We start from the raw sequence: 22,842 nt of genomic DNA on the forward strand, positions 1-22,842 counted from the left end.
TGCAGTGAAGATGGAAGATCCCATATGCTGCAACTGAGACCCAGCGCAGCCAAATAAATACATACAAATATTTTTCAAAAGTACAAAAAGATGAAAATTCTGTAAAAGCCCTTTATAAGAACAATGCAACAGTCAACATACATGACAGTATATGCTTCACAGCTGTCCATCCTCTGCCCCATTTCAGCCCCTACAATCCTGTACTGATCTATGTGACAAGTCTGAGAGTAGGCATAATGTGGAAATACAAGAATCAGCAGGATCAAGTTCAAGAAGAACAAAGCCATATGTCTTTGTAGAACCCAATGTGAAAAGACATGTACAACAGGAATTAATACACGGTTTAGCCATTCTTACAAAATTAATGGGAGTTTTTAAAGAATCTCTTTTTTTTAAGTGCAGAAATGATCTTTAATAGTCCAAGTGAGAGATGACAGATTTACAGGCACTTCAGACAAGATGACTCCAGTCATATAAAAGTTTACTTTTATTATAGGCACTATATGCAAACATTCAGTACTTTCTGCTACTTCTATAATCTTTTAGCAGGGTAGCCAGTTACAGTCCGAATAAGAAAATATAAACAAAAATTTATACACTTTATTAATAAAATCTACTTTGAATGATTCTATAACCTTTCTAATGCAATCAAACCCATTGTTTTACGCCCGTCGATGATGCTTCTTTCTGTTCTTTCAATTATAAAGTCTCTGAAGACCCAGAACAGAGTGGGGTGGATCTTCCATTGCGGCAGGAAATGTTGAATAAGTAACTCTACATAGTTTCTCTGGTAAGTGTTTGCTTTTTAATTTTGATTAAATGCCACGTTTTAACACAAATACTATAAGACACTATTTAACAGCTTACACGGTCACGGCTCACTAGCGCTTCGTCCCGGCCTGGACGCTGACCATGGTGAAATAGAGGCCTTTCTGCGCCAGCAGCTGCTGGTGCGTGCCCTGCTCCTTGATTCTGCCGTTCTGAAACACCACGATCATGTCTGCGTTCTGGATGGTGGACAGGCGGTGAGCGATCACGATGCAGGTGCGGCCTTCTCGGGCTTTGTCCAGGGCTTCTTGGACAACCTGTTCAATGATCACACAAATTACCTCTGGTCAGGATAATCCTCCCCCTTGAATTTCTCCTTCATAACAAGCCTCACTGTTAATGCATCCAATGATAAGTGCTCCTTTAACAGTGTCAGTGGAATATAATACATATTTTACAAAGCAAGGGATCTGTTCTATTGGAAGATACCGAATCCTAGTTTGGGTTCTCAGGTAGGGGCTATCTCCAAGTTGTGACTATAAATACAGTCCTGTGATCATTTAAAAGCATTCAGTAGTGGGCTTAGCCATGCAGCATCCTTCTGGTCTAGCAATACAGTTAAGTCAGGAAGCCTAGGCACGGGCCAAACACAGCTTCTTTGAATTTTGGTATTTTTAAAATTAAAAAATAATTCTCAGTACAACATTATAAAATAACTATATTCCAATAAAAGAGTTTTTAAAAAAATCTCAGAATGAGTTCATCATTCAGATACCTGAATACTCAACTTTTTCTCAAACTAAAAACAATAGCTAGTATTTACCTTAAGGAACAGCCAGGTTTAAACATTTTCCTGTGCTTCCACTTTTTTATATAGTTGTTGAGGAGATGCTGTCAGTAGAGATGGGACCATGCCTCCTGAATGCAGCTTCTTGGATCAATGCAAAGTGATCCAGGGCTATTTTTTGGAGCAGACGTGCTATAAGACTAATCTGCTTCATTTCATCTCAGTTGTCTTGAATGACAGCTACAGAGAGTGTTTAAATTCCACTGAAAGTAACAAAATTTATTATCAGCCTGAATTTTGTTCTCTACTGTGGAAGACAGTAGCACAGATTTATACCGTCTAAGGACAGCTGCTTCAAGTGTGAATGAGTCCAATTTAAATTCTCACCTTTTCACCTTCTGTGTCCAGAGCCGAGGTAGCTTCATCCAGAAGCAAGATGTGAGGCTGTCTGACAAGGGCGCGAGCTATGGCAATGCGCTGTTTCTGGCCACCAGAGAGCTGAGTTCCTTTGTCCCCTACTCGGGTGTTGTATTTCTGTAAACAGGGTTTTGTTATTATGAAAAGTAGAACTGAGAAAGCAGTGAGAAAGAGTCTGCTTGCAGAAAATAGGGTAACCACTTCCATATACACGAAAACGTTGAGGTTCAGAAGCTAAGAATGGGTTGATGAGTTTAACAGCAAAAACATAGCTCTAAATGGCAGGATTAATTTCTCTTCTTGAAAATAGACTGCTGGTCGGGCCCTTGGCTAAGAGGCGACTCTGCCTTGGGCCCGCCAGTGTAATGAACTGCACTCCACCATCAAAAAAAAAAAAAAGAAAAAGAAGAAAAGAAAATAGACACTTGTGTCTTAAAAATTATGTATTAGTGTGGACAAATTAACCTGAGGAAGACTACTGTTGCAATGTCAGGCTCTTCAAGCCTTCTGGTTTCATTATATTTGCGACAAAGACTGGTCCGAGGAAGGAAATTTGATTTTAACAGGCTATGCATAATATAATTGAGGCTCGTTTTATTTCTAACCAGTAGGTGACGCTCTCTGCATTATTTCAAAAAGTGAGGAAGGGAAGATTCTTAGAATGCTAACCTTTTGCTGTCTGTTTTTATAAGACTATTTCCAAAGCTTCAACAATTTTAATGGATGCTAAGAAATTCTATTTTGGTATCTAACTTGAAAAGCTGAAATTTCCTGATTTACTTTTGTTTTTAGAATTCTCCTAAAATTTTTCACATATTGTTTCCCACAGTAGATAATTAAGTATTAAATATGATGATAAGGGCTAGAATTAATAGGGTAAATAAGTGAGAGGAGAAATGCAATGTATAACCTAGAAAACAACATTATCTTTTTCTATTCTCAGACCCTTGCCAGGCTGAAATTTTGTAAACTGTGGGCTCTGATTCTGACATCCAGAGTTTGATTTTAAATCACGTCCTACCTCCTACTCTGTTGGTGAGAATGTAAGATGGTGCAGCCACTATGGAAAACAGTACGGAAATTCCTCAGAAAACTAAAAATAGAATTAGCATGTGATCTAGCAATTCCACTCCAGGGCATACATCCAGACAAAACTCTAACTAAAAAAGATACGCGCACCCCTATGTTCATAGTAGCCTATTCACAATAGCAAGACATGGACCCAATCTAAATATTCACTGACAGATGAATAGTTAACAAAGGTGCGGTACATACATACAATGGAATATCACTCAGCCATAAAAAAGAATGAAATAATACCACTTGCAGCAACGTGGATGCAACTAGAGACTATCATACTAAGTCAGAAAGAGAAAGACAAATATCATAAGCTATCACTTACATGTGCAACCTAAAACATGACACAAATGAACTTAGCCGTGAGGCAGGACAGGCGTGCGGACACAGAGGACAGACTTGCGGAAGCCAAGGGGAGAGGGGTGGGGGAGGGTGGAGTGGGAGGCTGGGGTGAAGCGGAAGTAATGGCTGTAGACACGATGGATCCCCAACAAAGTCCCACTGTTTGACACAGAGGACTAAATTTAGCATCCTATAAAAACCATGAGGAAAAAGAACGTGTACATCATATACAGGTAACGGAATAACTCTGCTGCATGGCAGAACGTAACATTGTAAATCAACTGTACTTCAATTAAAGCAAACTCATGTTCTATGCAGGCTGCCTGTTCTTGCTTGCTATTTCTAGCAACCCGAATCCTGTGGCACTCAACATAGAGCTCTCCACCTGCAGAGGCTGTGAGCGAGCTGGGGGGAGGTCTGGTCAGACGGTTGCAACAGGCCCACCCCAGAGCTGCAGCCCCTGGGGAGCCGATGCACTGAAGTGAGTCCCACGCAGGTGACAGATCCCACTGAGGCAGGTAAACGCAGGACTGTAAACCCTGAGAGAAGGAAACTAGACCAGACCCGCTGCAGGATGAGGTAAATCCGAGCATGAACTGCAAAGGTGAAGAAGTAGGTCCTTGGACAAAAGTAGGACTTCAGGGGTTTTGCCTTTTCCTTCCACATGTAGACACTGAGGAAAAGAATTCTGATGTGTACAGGTGTAAAGCGCCCAGAGCCCAGAAACATGGGTCCCTGTGGCAGACAAATGCGAGGCGGCAAGATACATTTCATAAGCTGGATGATAATCCCTCTCAGTATTTGCCTTTGTTAACCCCTGCCCACTGGTTCTCTAACTGTACCTGCATCAGTTATCACCTGCGGTATTAGAACAGAGACTCCTAGACCCCAGCTCCAAGCTTCTGGCACAGCAGGTCTGGGGTAGGGCCTGAAAACCTGCATTTCTCACAAGCTCCCAGGTGACACGGAGGTGCTGGCCCATGCCCAGACTAACTGACCTCATCAGTAGTGAAGGGGACTAAAGTTATACATTGAATGTTCCAGCCTTGGGAAGGGCCAATTATCCACAGATGGGCTAGAAGGTTAAAGGAGGGGAGAGAGGGGACACTGCTTCTTCCTGGGGCTGTGATGTGTGGGGACGGCAGTGATCCAGAGAGGGGCCTCAAGAAAAGGCCGTCTAGGGAGTGGGCTAGGGCCATAGGGCATTGTCGTCCTTCCCCACGAGGAGAGGACCTTCTTTGCCGGATTGAAGTTGAGCTTTGTTTTCAGGGGGCAATTCCTTATAATAAAGAACATAACTTGTGATAATGGGGGGCATTAGATAAGACAGGTCTAGTGTATATGCGTTGTCATGTCTGAGTATTGCGACCCTGTAGACTGTAGCCCGCCAGGCTCCTTTATCCATGGGATTTTTCCGGGCAAGAATACTGGAGTGGGTTGCCATTTCCTACTCCATACAGTCTGCTGCTGCTGCTCAGTCACTTCAGTCGTGTCTGACTCTGTGTGATCCCATAGATGGCAGCCCACCAGGCTCCCCCAATCCCTGGGATTCTCCAGGCAAGAACACTGGAGTGGGTTGCCATTTCCTTCTCCAGACAGTCCAGACACACTTAAAATATAGCACCTAAGCGGCTTAAGAGAGGGTAAGAGGCTCCACTTCTCTAACTTTCTAGAAGGAATTCAGAGGGCATCAAAGGGACACCAGCCCAGGGCAGGCTTCAGTATCAGTCCTGCAAGTGGAGCGTGGGGCCCACGGAACGTGCAGTGGTGAGAGATGACACTGTACCACGGACACCCCAATAACTCACCCTGCTCAGAGCCTTTTCTCCGAATGGGTCCAGCCCCCTGGCCTGGCCTGACTCCACAGAGAGAGGCTTGAGGCTTGGGGGAGAGCTGCAAGGAGGCGGGGGGAGGAAGGCTGGGAGAGAAATGACGGGGGAGGGTCACGCCTGCTTCTGTGGGCCCCATGCCCTGATGTGGAGGGAAAGGCCCCCCAGACGTGTACCTTTTAGTCAGACTGCTCACAGGGAGTCAGGCAGGTGATTGGGTAAACACGACATAGATGGGGATGGGGAGTGTCATATAAACACGACATGGATGGGGATGGGGAGTGTCATATAAACACGACATGGATGGGGATGGGGAGTGTCATATAAACACGACATGGATGGGGATGGGGAGTGTCATATAAACACGACATGGATGGGGATGGGGAGTGTCATATAAACACGACATGGATGGGGATGGGGAGTGTCATATAAACACGACATGGATGGGGATGGGGAGTGTCATATAAACACGACATGGATGGGGATGGGGAGTGTCATATAAACACGACATGGATGGGGATGGGGAGTGTCATATAAACACGACATGGATGGGGATGGGGAGTGTCATATAAACACGACATGGATGGGGATGGGGAGTGTCGGGTAAACATGACATGGATGGGGATGGGGAGTGTCATATAAACATGACATGGATGGGGATGGGGAGTGTCATATAAACATGACATAGATGGGGATGGGGAGTGTCATATAAACACGACATGGATGGGGATGGGGAGTGTCGGGTAAACATGACATAGATGGGGATGGGGAGTGTCGGGTAAACATGATATGGATGGGGATGGGGAGTGTCATATAAACACAACATGGATGGGGATGGGGAGTGTCGGGTAAACATGATATGGATGGGGATGGGGAGTGTCATATAAACACAACATGGATGGGGATGGGGAGTGCCATATAAACATGACATAGATGGGGATGGGGAGTGTCATATAAACACAACATGGATGGGGATGGGGAGTGTCATATAAACATGACATAGATGGGGATGGGGAGTGTCGGGTAAACACAACATGGATGGGGATGGGGAGTGTCATATAAACAGGACATGGATGGGGATGGGGAGTGTCGGGTAAACATGACATGGATGGGGAGATGCTTGTCCACAGCAGGGGTGTGTTTTGGCTACTCATTTCTCTTCACCTTTGGGATCCAGCCCTTTACAAATCACAACCACAGGCTCCCAGGCACGGCATCTGGTGAGACTTACGTCTGGCAGCATCTCGATGAAGGGGTGGATGTTGGCCTCCTTGGCTGCACGCTCAATCTCCTCCTGGGACACAGCGCGGCTGTTGTCTCCGTAGGCAATGTTCTCGCCGATGCTGCAGTCAAACAGAATGGGCTCCTGGGAGACGATGCCCATGTGTGCTCGCAGCACTGGACATTCAGGTGCTTTATTTCCTTGCCATCGATTAGCTGAAAACAGGAGATCATGGATCAGCCTCAGAACCGGAATGTTTTTTAATTTAGCAAAATTAATATTGTTATTTCCTACGTTAAGACTGCCAAGTTGTTATGAGACTTTTGTTGCTTTTAGTTGGCTCGTCAAGGTTAACTGCATCAGGTTATAACTGCATGCTCTGGGGAACCATCATGTTTCTCCTATTTTAACTCTGGCTTCTGATATATGCATCTGGTAGGCAGAATAATTGCTGTCCCTCAGACTGCAAGATCAAATTAGTCAATCTTAAGGGAAATCAACCCTGAATCAACCCCCCACCGCCATTGGAAGGACTGATGCTGAAGATGAAGCTCCAGTATTTTGATCATCTGATGTGAAGAACCGACTCACTGGAAAAGTCTCTGATGCTGGGAAAGATTGAGGGCAAGAGGAGAAGGGGGTGACAGGGGACAAGATGTTGGATGACATCACCGATGCAATGGAATGAACTTGGGCAAACTTCGGGAGACGGTGAGGACAGGGAGGCCTGGCGTGCTGCAGTCCATGGGGTCGCAAAGTCAGACACAACTCGGGGACTGGACAACAGCAACAAGGCATAGTGATGCCCATCTCCTCCATCCAAGATGTCCACGCCCTAATTCATCAAGCCTGCTAACGTTATTCACACGCAGACAGAGAATTACGATGGACGGTTGCTCATCCACTGACCTCAAGATGAGGAGCTTATCTTGCATTATCCACATGGACCCAACATAATCATAAGGGTCCTTAACTGTGCGGTGGTGGAGGGCAGGAGAGTGGGGGTCACAGCGAAGCAACATGAAGAGGACTCAATCAGTCGTTGCTGGCTTTGAAGATGGAGGAAGGGGCCATGAGCCAGAAAGGACAAGCAAGCAGATTCTCCCTAAGGGCCTCCAGAAGGCGCACAGCCCCACCGACACCGTGAGGTCCACTTTGGACATCTGACTTCCAGCATCTATAAGATAGATCTGTGGTGTTTGACTACCCTAAGTTGGCTGTAATTTGTTGTAGCAGCCACCAGAAACTAATAACACATATTCCATTTCTGGAATGTATTCTGGCATTCTTTTTTTTTTTTCTTAAATAAGATGACTTTTTCATTTTAGTTTTCTGGCCATACCATATGGCACATAGGATCTCAGTTCCCCAACCAGGGGCTGAGCCCTAGTTCAACTGGAGTCTTAACCACTGGACCAGCCAGGGAAGTCCCTCATCCTTACTGCTATGCATTGATTTTTCACAGGAAAAGTAGCCACGATTCGATTGTAAATAAGGAACTGCTATGACCACATAACAGGCCTGGAGGCCACATTTCTGATCTGACTAGTTAGTAGGATCAGGTTTTTGAGGACTCAAATGAAACAGAAGTGAGCGTGGGAGGGTGCCGCTCTCTCTCTAAATAGTTGTTGATCTAAGGAAAGTGTGTTAGTATCTCAGTTCCTTTGCATGTAAAATGGGAATGATTATAATCCCTAAACTCCAGAATTGAGGATTAAGTGATGTCAGTATGGACCCCACTGAGCACAGTGCTAGGCACAGAGTATGTGAAGGACTGTCTGTGGTTTGGAACGATGTCTGTGTGATGTACTTGGAACCACAGCAGATGGATAGATGTCTGAGGGGATAAAAGGAAGGACAGACATCTACAGCTTACCCAAAGGAGCAGGAGGGAGAGCCCGGCCTTTCTCTAGGAACCTGGCTCCCCTTGGATCACCCTGCAGAAGCCTGGAGCGTGCCCATTACAGCCTCGCAGATAAAAACCTTTCCTCTCTGATGGAGACATATCTGCCCCAAAGATCTACTTTGCAAGAGAATTCTGGCATTCAAGTGAGAGCTGCCATAACCGCTGAAGAAGACATCAGTGACTCAGCTTCGAGCTTTTCTAATACTGATGATTATATCCTGAGCTATAAATATACTCTGAATCCCATGAGCCTGACTGCACGCCTCTGGGAGACAGCTGGCCAAGGACAGGGAACATACGGGCTTTGCTGCAGGAAGATGGTTTCTATTTGTGAAACTAGCAGGTGTAAAGATGGATGGAAAACACAGCCATGACCTTATTAGTACCAAGCCCAATTGCCATGGAGACTATTCCAAGCATCTATGCTCTAGGCTTCCTCATGGTGTTAAGTGAAAGTGGCAAGTAGAGGCTGAAGAGAGGAAGGAAAAGCCACACAAGGATGGTTAAAAGTCATATAGCAGGTCACGTTAGATGGGACACTGCGTACTGGAGAAATGGAGAACTGAGAAAAGAAAAAAAATTTTTTTTTTTCCAGAATTATACCCCTAGGGGGCTTCCCTGGTGGCTCAGATGGTAAAGAATCTGCCTGCAATACAGGAGACCCAGGTTCAATCTCTGGGTTGAGAAGATCCCCTGGAGAAGAGAATGGCAACCCACTCCAGTATTCTTGCCTGGAGAATTCTATGGACAGAGAAGCCTGGGGGTTACAGTCCACGGTGTTGCAAAGAGTCGGACACAACTGAGCAACTAACACACGCACACGCACACACACACACTGCTAGGGAAAGAAACAAACTGTTTAACTAATATAATCAGATGAATATGACTGATCCCTGCAAACTTCAATGAGTCTTTCCATCAGACATATAATAAGATGCTTAGAGCTCCTCATCCCCACACTATACACAGCTACTGCTAACTATCTAAAACTTGTGTTTCCTAAAGGATCCTTTCTTGAGGGAAAATATGTTTAAAAGTCCAAATGTAAAAAGATCAATGCACATCTTCTTTGGCTGAGGCACGGGTGGTGGTCTGAGGAACACCAAGGAAATCCAGTGAGTCTGTGAACACTGCTCAAAAGATACTGGCCTAAATGAAAATCTCAAGTAACACACTGGCAGTAACAATGAAAGGCTAAATTAAAATGATGAGCTATCCCTATTCTAGACTTAAATCTACTGCCTGATTTCAGTAGCACAATCAAATGTTAAAGATGTATCATTTTCCTGTATTTACTCTGAAATAATAATTTTAGATAAGTTACTGAGCACTGATTATATTATAGGTCCTGTGATTAAGTATGCCTCATGCACTCTCTCATTTCCTCTTGACAAAACTTGCAAGATAGGTGTGACTTTAAGGCCCATTTTACTGATGAGGACATGAGCGGAGTTCGGTCACTTGTGCAAGGTCACATTCTTAGTGATTGAGGGAACTCAGATCTGCACACTACAGGTTAGATTTTGGCTACACAATGGTTGAGAATTGAAAAATACTTTGTCTTCTTTCAAAAGAACAATGTGTCCATCTTAGCCCAGGTACCCAGTGGGGAGCAGCCACAGGACAGGCTTCTAGCTGTGTCCTAAGAGGGAGACAGGACTCTGATGGTGGTGTGTAGGATGGGCAAGGGGAGAAAGGAAAGGTCAGGGAAAGACTCAAGACTCGAGGGAGTCTCAGTGAAGCTAATGAATGTAAGATTCAAGGACCCTCATCTGTAGGCAAATGCTGGGAGTTAAACAATGTCCAGGGTGAGGGGGAGGCCAGGCTTTTCTGGGTAAGCCTTTAGGATAACTTGCCTAAAAAGGAGAGGGATCAGCATCCTTTAGGCTTTAATATTATGTTGTGAATTTTCTTCATTAGAAGTAAACATTTACTCTTGTGACTAATTCTGTATTCCTAACTTCGGACTCTTTCAAGTATAGTCCCTGAAATTGTACCACTTTCAGGCCCCACAAAACTCAGAACCTCTACTCTCTGAACAATCCCATAGCTTCATTTTCTAAGACTTGCCACAATGTGACCTGAAACTTGCAAAGTTACCAGTTCAGTGGTTCTCAAAGTCTGGCTGGCATCAGAATCATCTGGGAAAGTTTAAAAAATGAAAAGCCGGGTCCTAATCTTTGTGAGTGAGCCAGGGTGGCTGCATTCTCTGTGAGCTCTCCAGGGCATTCGGACCCACACCAGTCTGAGAACCACCGCTAAGGTCAGTGTTGGTAAATATGACTTCAGGCTTGCTGATGGTCACAAGGATTTCCTGACCTCAGGGTCAAGTCCTTGCTTCAGTTCTTACAATCAAATGACGCTCCAGTCCCCAGACTCATTTTTTTCTTTTTTCGTGGCAGTAAGAACTAATCGCTAATAGCCTATTAGCTTAGTCTTTTTCAAGATCACTAACTGATGCTCATAAACAGAACTTGGCGCATTTACTAGCCGTTATTGTGGGCACTTCCACTAAGGAGTCTGGCCGCGGTGTGGCACGTGGCGGAATCTCAAAGGTCCAGTGCGAACACACAGGAGCAGATCACCGTCTTCCTCCAACAGATGAGGGCGCTTTGTTTCTGATCCGAGCATCATCACTGTTGTCCGGAGAGGTTATTCTCCTATGCACTCAGCATTCATTTCCATATTCTTCTGTGTCTGTCCTCTCACCTATCAAGGGACTGGAGGACTAAAATCTATTTCCTAGGCTCCCTTCTGGTGCCAGAAGTAACTGAGGTTCTATCAGTGAGATGCCCTGTGCAAAACCTGGAAAGCAGAAGCTGTGGTAAACTATCACACGTGTTCCAGCAGAGAGGAGCTTTTGCAACCGCCAGATTCTGTTCTTGAGTCTTTAGGTTCGGAGCAGCTGTGACATGAGCATAAGTTCCGGCAACTTCCTGGCCACAGGATCCCAGCTGCGGTGCTATGATTTCAATGCTGGGAGCGCTGACTTTGACTTCCACTCTTCCAATGATTATGTAAGGACTGTATCCCCCTCGTTAAACATGCAGCTGCTTGAAATATCCACAGCACTTGGTTTCCTACACTGAACCATAACTGATATGGTTCACGTCTTTAATTTTACTCCGCTGTGTTAATGTATGTGGAGAATAACCATTTATTTCTTTACGTTCTTGTAGTCTGATTATTTTACTGTTTACCATTATTGCTGTTTTCAACTCCAACACTTTGTTATTACCAAGAGTTTTTCCCACTACAGTGACTACGAGTGCAGTTGGGGGGTCGGGAATGAAAGTTTTTGCCTTTCCTAACTGGGTTATAATGAAACAAGTTTGAGAGTCATTATTCTAATTAAATCTGCTATTTCAGCCAACTTATGCTGCATGCATGCATGATTTTTGCTTGTGTCTGACTCTCTGTGACCCCGTGGACAGTAGCCTGCCAGGCTGCTCTGTCCATGGGGCTTCTTCAGGCAAGAATGCTGGAGTGGGTTGCCATGCCCTCCTCCAGGGGATCCTCCCGATCCATGGATTGAACTCATGTCTCCTGAGCCTCCTACATTGGCAGGTGGGTTCTTTACCCACCTGGGAAGCCCAACTTATGCTACATTAGGAACAAATCACTCATCAGCCACAGTTCACATTATCTCTTTCATCAAACAACATCTTGATTGCACACCCTTACAGCCTTATGCCTCTAGTTCTAGTTTTCCCTTAAGAATCAACTCTAGATCTATCATGTTAAAAAAAAAATTTTGGCCACACTGGGTGGCATGTGGGATCTTAGTTCCCCCACTAGGGATCAAACCCACGTTCCCTACATTGAAAACATGGAGTCTTAACCAATAGACCACTGGAGGAGTCCCAAAGTCTATCTTCTTTAAGTCATGGAGGGATATGCCCTATCTCTTCAGTTAAAATCTTTAAGCATCCCCTCTAACTCATTAGAGATTAACATATAACATGCTGCTGAATAAATGTTTCTTAAGGACCACGACCACGGTCTCAGAGTCAACATTTCCTTCTCTGACGGCTTCATTCGTCAGGAAGGTCTTCATTGAGTTCTCTGTCCAAACTTTAATCATGAAACTGAAGCATGAAGTCAGAATTCACAGAAAATATGTCATAAGGTAGTGAAAATAAGGAACCAAGCTTAAAGAAGAACAAAGCATACATAACTGTCACAGAATAGACTCACTAAAGGCACAACTGTCTCTGGATACAGTAAGAAATACTTATGATCACTGCGATCACTGTGAGGAAGTGAAAAGAGCCCTCACCTATGGGAGAAAATTCTATTTCCAGTCCATCATTAATGCAAGTAGGACCCATAAGGAGCTGGCGGGCATCAGTCTCACTGTAAAAAGCAGTGTCCGTCCTGGCTGGGCGGTGCCCAGGCCATTCCAGTTGGTGAATATTTTGGATGTCACCCCTGAGTATAACCAATAACTCAAGGCCTACATAATGGAAATGTTTTGCTATAAATTTCACTCCTTCCTAATTTGATTCTTTTCTAGTCCCCATTACAGTCATTTAAAAATTCACTATTTGGGGGAGTTCCCTGGCGGTCCGGTGGTTTACAACTTTGTAATTTCACTGCAATGGCCTAGGTTCCATCCCTCATCAGGGAACTAAGACCCCACAAGCTGCACAGTGAGACCAAAAAATAACAATAAAAAATGTCCCTACTCCTTTCACAACTCCTATCTCGTTCCCAGCACCTAGGATAGTCCCTGACAAGCACTCATTGACAGTTTACTGAATCTCCCATCAATAAATCGGACCCTTCACTTACCCTTTTAGTTCAGAAGGAAAAGAGAATCCCTCTATGTTCTTTATCTGTTTCCCAAATTTGTTGATATCGTTTTTTTTTTTTTTCCTTAGAAGGTGTCTGAATTTCCTTTCTCCATCAATGGTTTTATCCCATCTTCAGCCATAAAATTATTCAAGAGTCCCCACGATAAACGCCTTCCCTGGGCTCTGCCCCGTCTTTACTTTCCTTCCTTCTCCTCTAATCTGCACTAGTCTACACACACTTCGTCTCTGTTCCTGTCCTAACCACACCTCAGCCATGCTCAACACTTTTCTCCCAGCACCACTTCCCTGAGAAGACTGAAATATCAGAAGCAGCCCATTAATTGCCAAGTCCTCCCATGTCTTTTCAGCCTTCATCTTACCCCATCTCTCCACGGCATCTGTCACTGGTGACCACCTTCTCCTTGCCATCCCTGGCTTCCATCTTATTTCTCTCAGCACCCCTCCTCTGCCTTTCAGGATTTCCTCCCCCCCCGGATCCTCTCATGTAAACTGAGACCAAGGGAAGGGGGACAGCAGGCAAAAAGGCTGCTTGCAGAGGAGGGGAGGGTGGTAGAGCTGAGGGAAAGGTTGGACAAATTGGCTGGAACAGTGGACACAGCTCTGAGACTGTATCAAGGAGGTCAGACTTTAAGTGGAATCATTGTTGAAAAGTTTGTAAAGCCATGGCTTATAGTCGAGAATTAAATACATCTAGGCATTAAGAAGACGAAAAATTTGGAATGAGCTGAACAAGAAAGGATGCTCAGAAGGACCTAGAGATTATTATACTAAATCAAGTAATTCAGACAGAGAAAGGCAAATATCATATGCTATCACTCATGTGGAATCTAATTTTTTAAAATTATATAAATGAACTTTACAAAACAGAAAGAAGACTCTCAGATTTCGAAAACACACTTACAGTTACCCAAGAGGAAACATGTTGGAGAAAGATAAATTAGGAGCTTGGGATTAGCACACACAACCTCTCTATATAAAACAGATAATGGACAAGGACCTACTGTTGAGGGAATGCTACTCAATATTGTGTAACAACCTGTATGGGTGAAGAACCGGAAAAAGAGTGGAAATATGTATAACTGAATTGCTTTATCGTACACCTGAAACTAACACAACATTGTAAATCAACTACACTCCACAAAAAAATAAAGAAAACGGTGTGCTCACCACTGTGCCAGCCAAGGGGTCATAGAACCGCTCCAGGAGTTGGACAACCGTGCTCTTCCCGCAGCCGCTGCTGCCCACCAGGGCCAGCGTCTGGCCCTTCTTCACCTCCAGACTCAGCCCCCGAAGCACTGGGATGTCTGGTCGAGTGGGGTAGTTGAACACGACTTCATTAAATGCCACATTTCCTTCCATTGTACTCTAAAATCAGAACAATAACAGTACATTTGATTGTTGCAATCCTGAAAACTGACTTTAGAGCCAACCCTCTGGACTGCCAGTTATCAGAAGGCAGCGATCCTGGATTCCAACCAAGCTTCAGTTGTAACTGCTAAAAAGTAATACAGAAGATCTAAAAGGGTTGGTGTTTCCAAAGCATGTCTCATTAACACAATACAAATGTGATGACCCAAAGCTATAACAGAATAACCTACACATAATAAAACCTGATTTGCAGGATTTGTGTATAAAATGGGCAGTATTCCTATATCCCTGTGGCTTTGTTATATAAAAGTACTAGATGTTAACATGTATCAATATTATCAGCATTTATTAAAATGAACCCATGATCAAAAAAGTTTTATTTTACTACCAGCAAGTAAAAGCACAGCTTTTATTAAACTTCCACATAGAATACATTCATTCATCAGTTAGGAGCAGATCACAGAATCAAAACATGAAACTGACCGGCTTTAGGCCTTCTGTGCTGTAGCTGTCGATCAGAGGAATTTTTTCAATGATATTGATGACGTGGGCTGCTGACACCTTGGCCTTGGCGTAGTCAGGAGCAAATGAACTGACCTGTCCCACAGCCATGGCACCAAAGACAATAGCTGAGAACACTCTGCCAACAACAAAGACAAAACGCGTCAAGAGTTAATGACTGCAATGCCAAAAGCGTGACACATCTACAACCTGAGAGCTCTGCCTCGAAGAATCACAACACGTTAGTAAAAAAATAAAACAACATTTTCCTTATAAGTTCATATCAGGGTGGCTACCTGATTGCAAAATCACCCCATGCTTCATCTCTCTTTGGGTTTTCGCCTTCTTATAATGAGATCTTGCAGCTTCTCCATGGAAGAAGTGGGATTTGTCTTCCTACCCTTGGAATCTGGGTTGGCCTTGGGATTTGCTCTGGCCAACAGGATGTGGTGGAAGTGACGGTTTCCAGCTCCAAGCCTATGATTCAGGGGGCCTTGCGTGCTCCTGTCTCTCTCGTTCTGCCACAACCACAACCCCGGCTGGCCTGCTGCAGGACAAGGCACAGACAGAAGAGTGTTGTGTGGGCCCCAGCCAACCAGCCCACTGCTCATTGCACACACGCGTGAGTCCAGATGAAATCTACTCTGCCTAGCCCAGATCAGCAGAACTGCCTGGCTGACCCAGACTTAAGCGCCAAGAACAAATGTTCACGATTGTACATTCCTGGGGGCTAGCAGGGGGCTGTCTTGCAGCAGTATCTGTGGCCATCGATAATGGATACAGGCAGTTTTGCTGGAATTGGATCAGAGTCTTAGAAAACCCGTGAGCCATGCAGCAAACAAGAGAGTTCCTTAAACAGCCAGATAATATGCTGCTCTCAAGAAGCACTGAGTTCTTTTGGGGTTTTTTTTTGGCCATGCTGCAGCTTCTGAGATCTTAGCTCCCCCTAGGGATCCAAGCCAGGCCACAGTACTGAAAGCAACCTAGTCCTAACCACTGGACCACCAAGGAAGTCCCTGCATCACCATTCTTAATCTACAACATGAGAATCATAGCAGCTTCAAGTCGGGAAGGACTTCACTGGATGTCAAGTCCAGCTCTCCAAGTTTGTGCCAGGGCACACACCCCAAGCCAGCTCCCACCCTTTGTTTTAGGAAGGAGGAAGTTTGCTGGAGGAAGTCTTTTGTTAAAAAGTTCCTTTCCAAATCAAAGAGAAATGTACATCCTTTTGCCTAATACTGCCCTTCAAAGAACTGGAATATTATTTTAAAAGCCCTTTGCATCTTTGGTAACTCCTTTCACTCCCAACATTCCAGCTGCCCTTCTCTGGACACATTGATCAAAATGTCTTTTTAAACAGTGGGCCTAGAACTGATACAACATTAGGGATCTTCCCAGGATAATACCGTGAGTCCATCAGGTCCGTTTCTTTGGCTCTATGCCTGAGCTCACGGAGCACACAGAGCTGTTTCTAAACACCTCTGAACAAATCACTCAGATGGTTCATGTGGTCTTCTTATCTAGACCTGTGGGATCTTTTTCAAATATAGCTCTTCAGACAGGTCTCACCTATCTCCTACTCAGAAGACTGATTTTCCGAATCTAACAATCCAAGAGTCGGCAACTTCCATCAGCTGAATACCTTAACCTCAGAGTAAAGCACTAATTTGGACTCTGGTGACTCAGACGGTAAAGAGTCTGCCTGCAATTTGGGAGACCCGAGTTCAATCCCTGGGTCCAGCAGATCCCCTGGAGAAGGAAATGGCAACCCACTCCAGTATTCTTGCCTGGAAAATCCCATGGACAGAGAAGCCTGGTGGGCTACAGTCCATAGGATTGCAAAGAGTCGGACACGACTGAGCGACTACACTTTCACTTTCAAAGCAATAAGTATCAAATAATTATCTAATCAAAGCACCAATACCAGTGATGCCTGAATACAATCTTTCGGTCATAGTTATAAAGAGCATCTGCATATCATCTGTTAGATAGAGGTTGAGTGGAAATTTTACAATCTTCTGTTGGGGTCATCCTGAGAAACCTGGAATGCATGCACAAATCGATGTCTAAATAGGATGTAAATATTATACTGACACATACTTCCAAGTTTCAATGATGCTGGTTTAAATGTAAAACTGTGTCACCACTGATTATGGTATGCTATCAAAGGGCAGCTCAGACATCACCAAATCAAGAAACTCAGAAAAATTACACTCACTTTTCACTACCAAACCACATATTTTAGTTTAACTGTATATTCAGTATTTTAGAAGGAAGTCCAGGCCTGTCTTCTGACTCAGGTACAGTCTTCTGCATTTCACGGTGATGAGCCAGATATTCCCATAGGGCTTTCCTTTTTCATTCCTCAATTTCTCCAGCTCTTACCTTCTAATTCCTTTTCTCTTATCAAGCAAAGCAAATGTATCCTAGAATATTCCAGGGCTCTCAGAACAGTGCTCCACATCTATTCTTTAGCTGCCCTGTTCAGAATCTTGTCAAAGGAACCAGGTATTTGATTTTGGGTGAGTCTTCTTCCCAAACATCCATCCCCTTGCTGAATCACAACCCCACCTAGCCATGGATCTGAGAAGGTCAAATGTGTGAGTCAGTACTGGGGAGAAGGGCAGATACCAATTTCCCAGCTGAAATGGGATGCCTTCAGAGTAACACACGGAGACTCAGAGGCAAAACGCCAACTTCTGAATCACCAAAATCTCTTCATGAAGCTTCACAGTAAGGCTTCCTATCCAGGCATGAAGCACATGCACCTTGGTTTCATCTCTAGAGCCCGACTGTCAACAGGAGCCCCATACTTACAAGAGAACATCCTGAAACTCAATGATGCCCTGAGCCACCAAGTAGGCACCAAACCGGAAACAGCCAGCATAGGAGAAATACATCATTGCCTGGGTGATGGAAAATGTAATTCCAAAGACATGTGCTTTCCTCAAAGAGTTTCTGAAAAGAAGACATTCTGACATTTACTTGACTTTCATTTCTCAGTCCTTAAAACATAATCTTTGATGTGTTAGCAGTAGGGGATGGTGGCATAGCAGACAAAGTGGGTTTCATTTCCAAAACACTAAGTCTGGTCCTCACATCTCCACTTCAACGGAGAACTAACCACACCTCAAAGTGCTGAGGTCAAGGTAAAATAAGCCAAGGACAAGAAGAACAGTTTGTTAGGGGTTAATGCACTCCTTCCCTTTCCCCCCACCCGTGGACATGTAACACGTATATACTCTACACTGAACAAACGCTCAGCACGTGTAGACCCAACACCCATAAGCTGCAGGGGCGTGAGGGCCATGCAGAGGTGCCAGGTGTGTTCTTGTCCTTGGGGACCCAGGAGTTGACTTGGATTATTCATGCAGTGGAAGATTACCTTATAACATGTTACAGCATGAAAGGAGGAGGCACTAACCCTCTAGGGGGTTTAGGGAAGATGCCACCAGGGAGTTAACAGGGTGGTTTTGAGCCACATGGAACTGGGTGATGTGGGCGCAGACTGGTGAGTGGGCCTGTTTCAAGCAGGGCAGCTAAGCTTCTGTTTCGAGTACTGGGATTTAAACAATTCTTTTCCTGTAAAAAGGCTCTACTATAAAACCCAAATCTGCTCCTTTCATCATATAAGAAACAAGAGAGTCAAAGAGGTCGGGCCTGCTTGTATCCACGTGACTTTTTAGAGCACTCACCATGAGTTTATTAAAGGACAAAGGGTCTGCACTGGAGACAGGTAAAGAGAAGAAGGAAGGGAGGGTGTCCTCAGGAAGCACCACCCCCTCAAGCCTCACAGATGCCCCAAATTTCATGTTCCACAAAGAAGTCATTCCCAGCAGGGTCATGTGGTAGGGTCATCACACAAACACAGGGTCAGAGGCCTTCTCAATATTCTCACTCCCTCCTCCGCCCTCAGATACCTGCTCTCATAGGTTCTACCTCAGAGACATTCTTGCCTTAGGTCAGGTCCTGTGATTCCTCTCTTGGAGAATTACAACTGCTTCCCAATTGGTTCCCTTCTAGAAGTCTCTCCACTTACTCCCTACCTTCTGGTCAAAGTAATTTTCCTGAAAACAAACCTGATGATTGAAAAACTCCCCATACTCCCCTCCTACTAGTCAGTGGCTATTACCTGTATGGTACCTGCAAACTCTGGGCATACATATATTCAAACCTCTCCTCCCGAGTCAAAGAAACAACAGTCCGGAAATTTTCTATCGCTTCGGTGGCAATCTGCAAAAGAGAACACTCCGTCACTAAAGGTACAAAAGTCAACAGTAGCAATGAGTTGGAATTCCACTAAAGAGATTAATATTATATATTAAATAATACTTATTATGACCTCCGAGTTTCTTTGCTATGGAAAAAGATACTAAGTATGTTATCAAATTGACTTTTTAGATCTGGAAAAAACATGAGCTAATTTAAACTCCTCTCTGCAGAAAGATTCTCAAGTGCAACAGATGAAGGCCCTTACCTAAAGCCACATAGCTTAACAGGAGCAAAAGTAACCTGAGAACTCAGTATTTTACCTCTATTGAAGTGCTCTTTCTTCTATGATGGTCACATTTTAAGTTCATAATTATTATATATAAATTATTATATCATTATAATTGCTATTATTAAAAATATGTAATGTTTATATTTTTCTCTGCATAATTGTCATTTGAGACAACTAAAGACTATTTGGAAAATACTAAAAAGATAAAGAAGGTAATGAAAAGTTACATATTGGTATATTTTACATAATAGCTTACATGCTGTTATTTTCTAAAAATATACCTGTTTAACAAAATTGGACTGAAGTTCTATGTGTGGCTTTACAGCCCTATTTTTTACTTTAACAAACATCAAAAGCCTTTTCCAAGGTTGTTAAATATATATACTAACAATGGGTTGTTTAAAGGGCCCCTGAACAAAGCTTTTACTGAACAAAGTTTTCAATTCTTATTAAAAAGAATGCTGTGAAAACATCCTTGCACATTTATGTCCCTATTAAATTATTCTCTTAGACATTCTTAAAAGTGAATTAACAAGATCAAAGAAAATAAATTAATTTTTAAGGAGTATAGCATATATTAACAATTTGTTTTCCAGAAAGTTTCTATCATTTGATTATGTTTTAATTGAAAGTTAACTTCCAACAAGGCTATCTCATTAGGACAAGTACACCATTACCACCTTTTAGAGTCTGGGTAAAAAGGCTATAGAAAATACAGAAAACACCAGTGTACATACAAAATAATATTTCAGCCTGCTTCAGTGTGGGACCTTAAAACATCTCTCTGTCTTGTTCTCCTCATCTATAAAATGAGGATAGACAAGAGGGTCTCTGAAGTCCCTTTTAACTCTAATTTTAAGACAAATAATTTTTAGATTGTAAGTCTAAATTATATATCACTAAGAGAAATTACCCATATTAAGATGTTCTTCCTTTCTCTGGCCTCTTCCTGGTCAGAACTGACTCTAATACAGACAAATTCAATTAGATGAGAGTGATTTACGGCACAAAAATCACAAATTCAAAATCTCGCTTATTCTTTACTGAAATCTACACCAGTACCTAACTTCAAAGATAATAGTGAATATTTGATAGGACATTGTTGGTTTTAATGACTAATGCAAAAGGCTACTAAAAGAAAGAAATTAATACCATGTTCTTAAAAACAAAAAAAGTATCTTAAAAATAAAGCTAAAAATATTATATTCTAACCCAGCAGGCCAACGAGACTGAACTAAGTTTACCATAAGCTACTAACAAATACAGGGAAATGTCCAGATTCAATTTATGTTAGAATATTTTATGCAATTATTTACATATTATAAAAATTACACTTATTTTAGAAATACTAACAGTGAAGAAAGCAAAAAGTTAGAGGAAAAAATCCATCTCCAGTCAAACCCTCAGAGATAACTGGTGGTAGAAATATTTTCATTTATGAGGCTTCAAACAAAGAAAAGAGGCTTTTTGTGCATTAGTTAAGAAAATTCAGCAAACTTTAAAACTGCTGAAAAAAAAACAGACCTTACTGTGAATTTCTTTCTTTTATTTTTTTTTTTTATTTTTCAGTGGGTTGTGTCATACATTGACATTAATCAGCCATAGTGTTACACGTATTCCCCATCCCGGTCCCCCATCCCACCTCCCTCTCCACCCGATTCCTCTGGGTCTTCCCAGCCCACCAGGCCCGAGCACTTGACTCATGCATCCCACCTGGGCTGGTGATCTGTTTCACCATAAATAATATACATGCTGTTCTTTCGAAACATCCCACCCTCACCTTCTCCCACAGAGTTCAAAAGTCTGTTCTGTACTTCTGCGTCTCTTCTTCTGCCCTGCATATAGGGCCATCGTTACCATCTTTCTAAATTCTGTATATATGTGTTAGTATACTGTAATGTTCTTTATCTTTCTGGCTCACCTCACTCTGTATAATGGGCTCCAGTTTCATCCATCTCATTAGAACTGATTCAAATGAATTCTTTTTAACGGCTGAGTAATATTCCATGGTGTATATGTACCACAGCTTCCTTATCCATTCATCTGCTGATGGGCATCTAGGTTGCTTCCATGTCCTGGCTATTATAAACAGTGCTGCGATGAACATTGGGGTGCACGTGTCTCTTTCAGATCTGGATTCCTCAGTGTGTATGCCCAGAAGTGGTATTGCTGGGTCATATGGCAGTTCTAATTCCAGTTTTTTAAGAAATCTCCACACTGTTTTCCATAGTGGCTGTACTAGTTTGCATCCCCACCAACAGTGTAAGAGGGTTCCCTTTTCTCCACACCCTCTCCAGCATTTATTGCTTGTAGACTTTTGGATAGCAGCCATCCTGACTGGCGTGTAATGGTACCTCATTGTGGTTTTGATTTGCATTTCTCTGATAATGAGTGATGTGGAGCATCTTTTCATGTGTTTGTTAGCCATCTGTATGTCTTCTTTGGAGAAATGTCTGTTTAGTTCTTTGGCCCATTTTTTGATTGGGTCATTTATTTTTCTGGAATTGACCTTCAGGAGTTGCTTGTATATTTTTGAGATTAATCCTTTGTCTGTTTCCTCATTTGCTATTATTTTCTCCCAATCTGAGGGCTGTCTTTTCCCCTTACTTATAGTTTCCTTTGTTGTGCAAAAGCTTTTAATTTTCATTAGGTCCCATTCGTTTATTTTTGCTTTTATTTCCAATATTCTGGGAGGTGGGTCATAGAAGATCTTGCTGTGATTTATGTCGGAGAGTGTTTTGCCTATGTTCTCCTCTAGGAGTTTTATAGTTTCTGGTCTTACATTTAGATCTTTAATCCATTTTGAGTTTATTTTTTGTATGGTGTTAGAAAGTGTTCTAGTTTCATTCTTTTACAAGTGGTTGACCAGTTTTCCCAGCACCACTTGCTAAAGAGATTGTCTTTTTTCCATTGTATATCCTTGCCTCCTTTGTCAAAGATAAGGTGTCCATAGGTTCGTGGATTTATCGCTGGGCTTTCTATTCTGTTCCACTGATCTATATTTCTGTCTTTGTGCCAGTACCATACTGTCTTGATGACTGTGGCTTTGTAGTAGAGTCTGAAGTCAGGCAGGTTGAGTCCTCCAGTTCCATTCTTCTTTCTCAAGATTACTTTGGCCATTCGAGGTTTTTTGTATTTCCATACAAATTGTGAAATTATTTGTTCTAGTTCTGTGAAAAATACCGTTGGTAGCTTGATAGGGATGGCATTGAATCTATAGATTGCTTTGCATAGTGAATAGCCATTTTGACAATATTGATTCTTCCAATCCATGAACGCAGTTTGTTTCTCCATCTGTTTGTGTCCT

The 22,842-nt window shown here is 43.0% G+C and overlaps 1 protein-coding gene across 1 annotated transcript in view; it reads right to left on the reverse strand.

The window, feature by feature from the left end:
- Window positions 1-481: 481 nt before the first annotated feature.
- LOC136170672 (ATP-dependent translocase ABCB1-like) overlaps window positions 482-22,842 on the reverse strand; it is a 49,669-nt gene continuing 27,308 nt past the window's right edge. The window contains 8 exon segments of the mRNA XM_065939075.1: window positions 482-1,085; window positions 1,943-2,089; window positions 6,452-6,618; window positions 6,621-6,657; window positions 14,333-14,530; window positions 15,017-15,173; window positions 17,852-17,992; window positions 19,167-19,267. Coding sequence (XP_065795147.1) covers window positions 882-1,085; window positions 1,943-2,089; window positions 6,452-6,618; window positions 6,621-6,657; window positions 14,333-14,530; window positions 15,017-15,173; window positions 17,852-17,992; window positions 19,167-19,267 — 1,152 coding nt within the window. The 3' untranslated portion in view covers window positions 482-881.

The sequence above is a fragment of the Muntiacus reevesi genome, chromosome 6 (genome assembly GCF_963930625.1).
Source record: "Muntiacus reevesi chromosome 6, mMunRee1.1, whole genome shotgun sequence".
In the NCBI taxonomy this organism is placed as follows: Eukaryota; Metazoa; Chordata; class Mammalia; order Artiodactyla; family Cervidae; genus Muntiacus; species Muntiacus reevesi.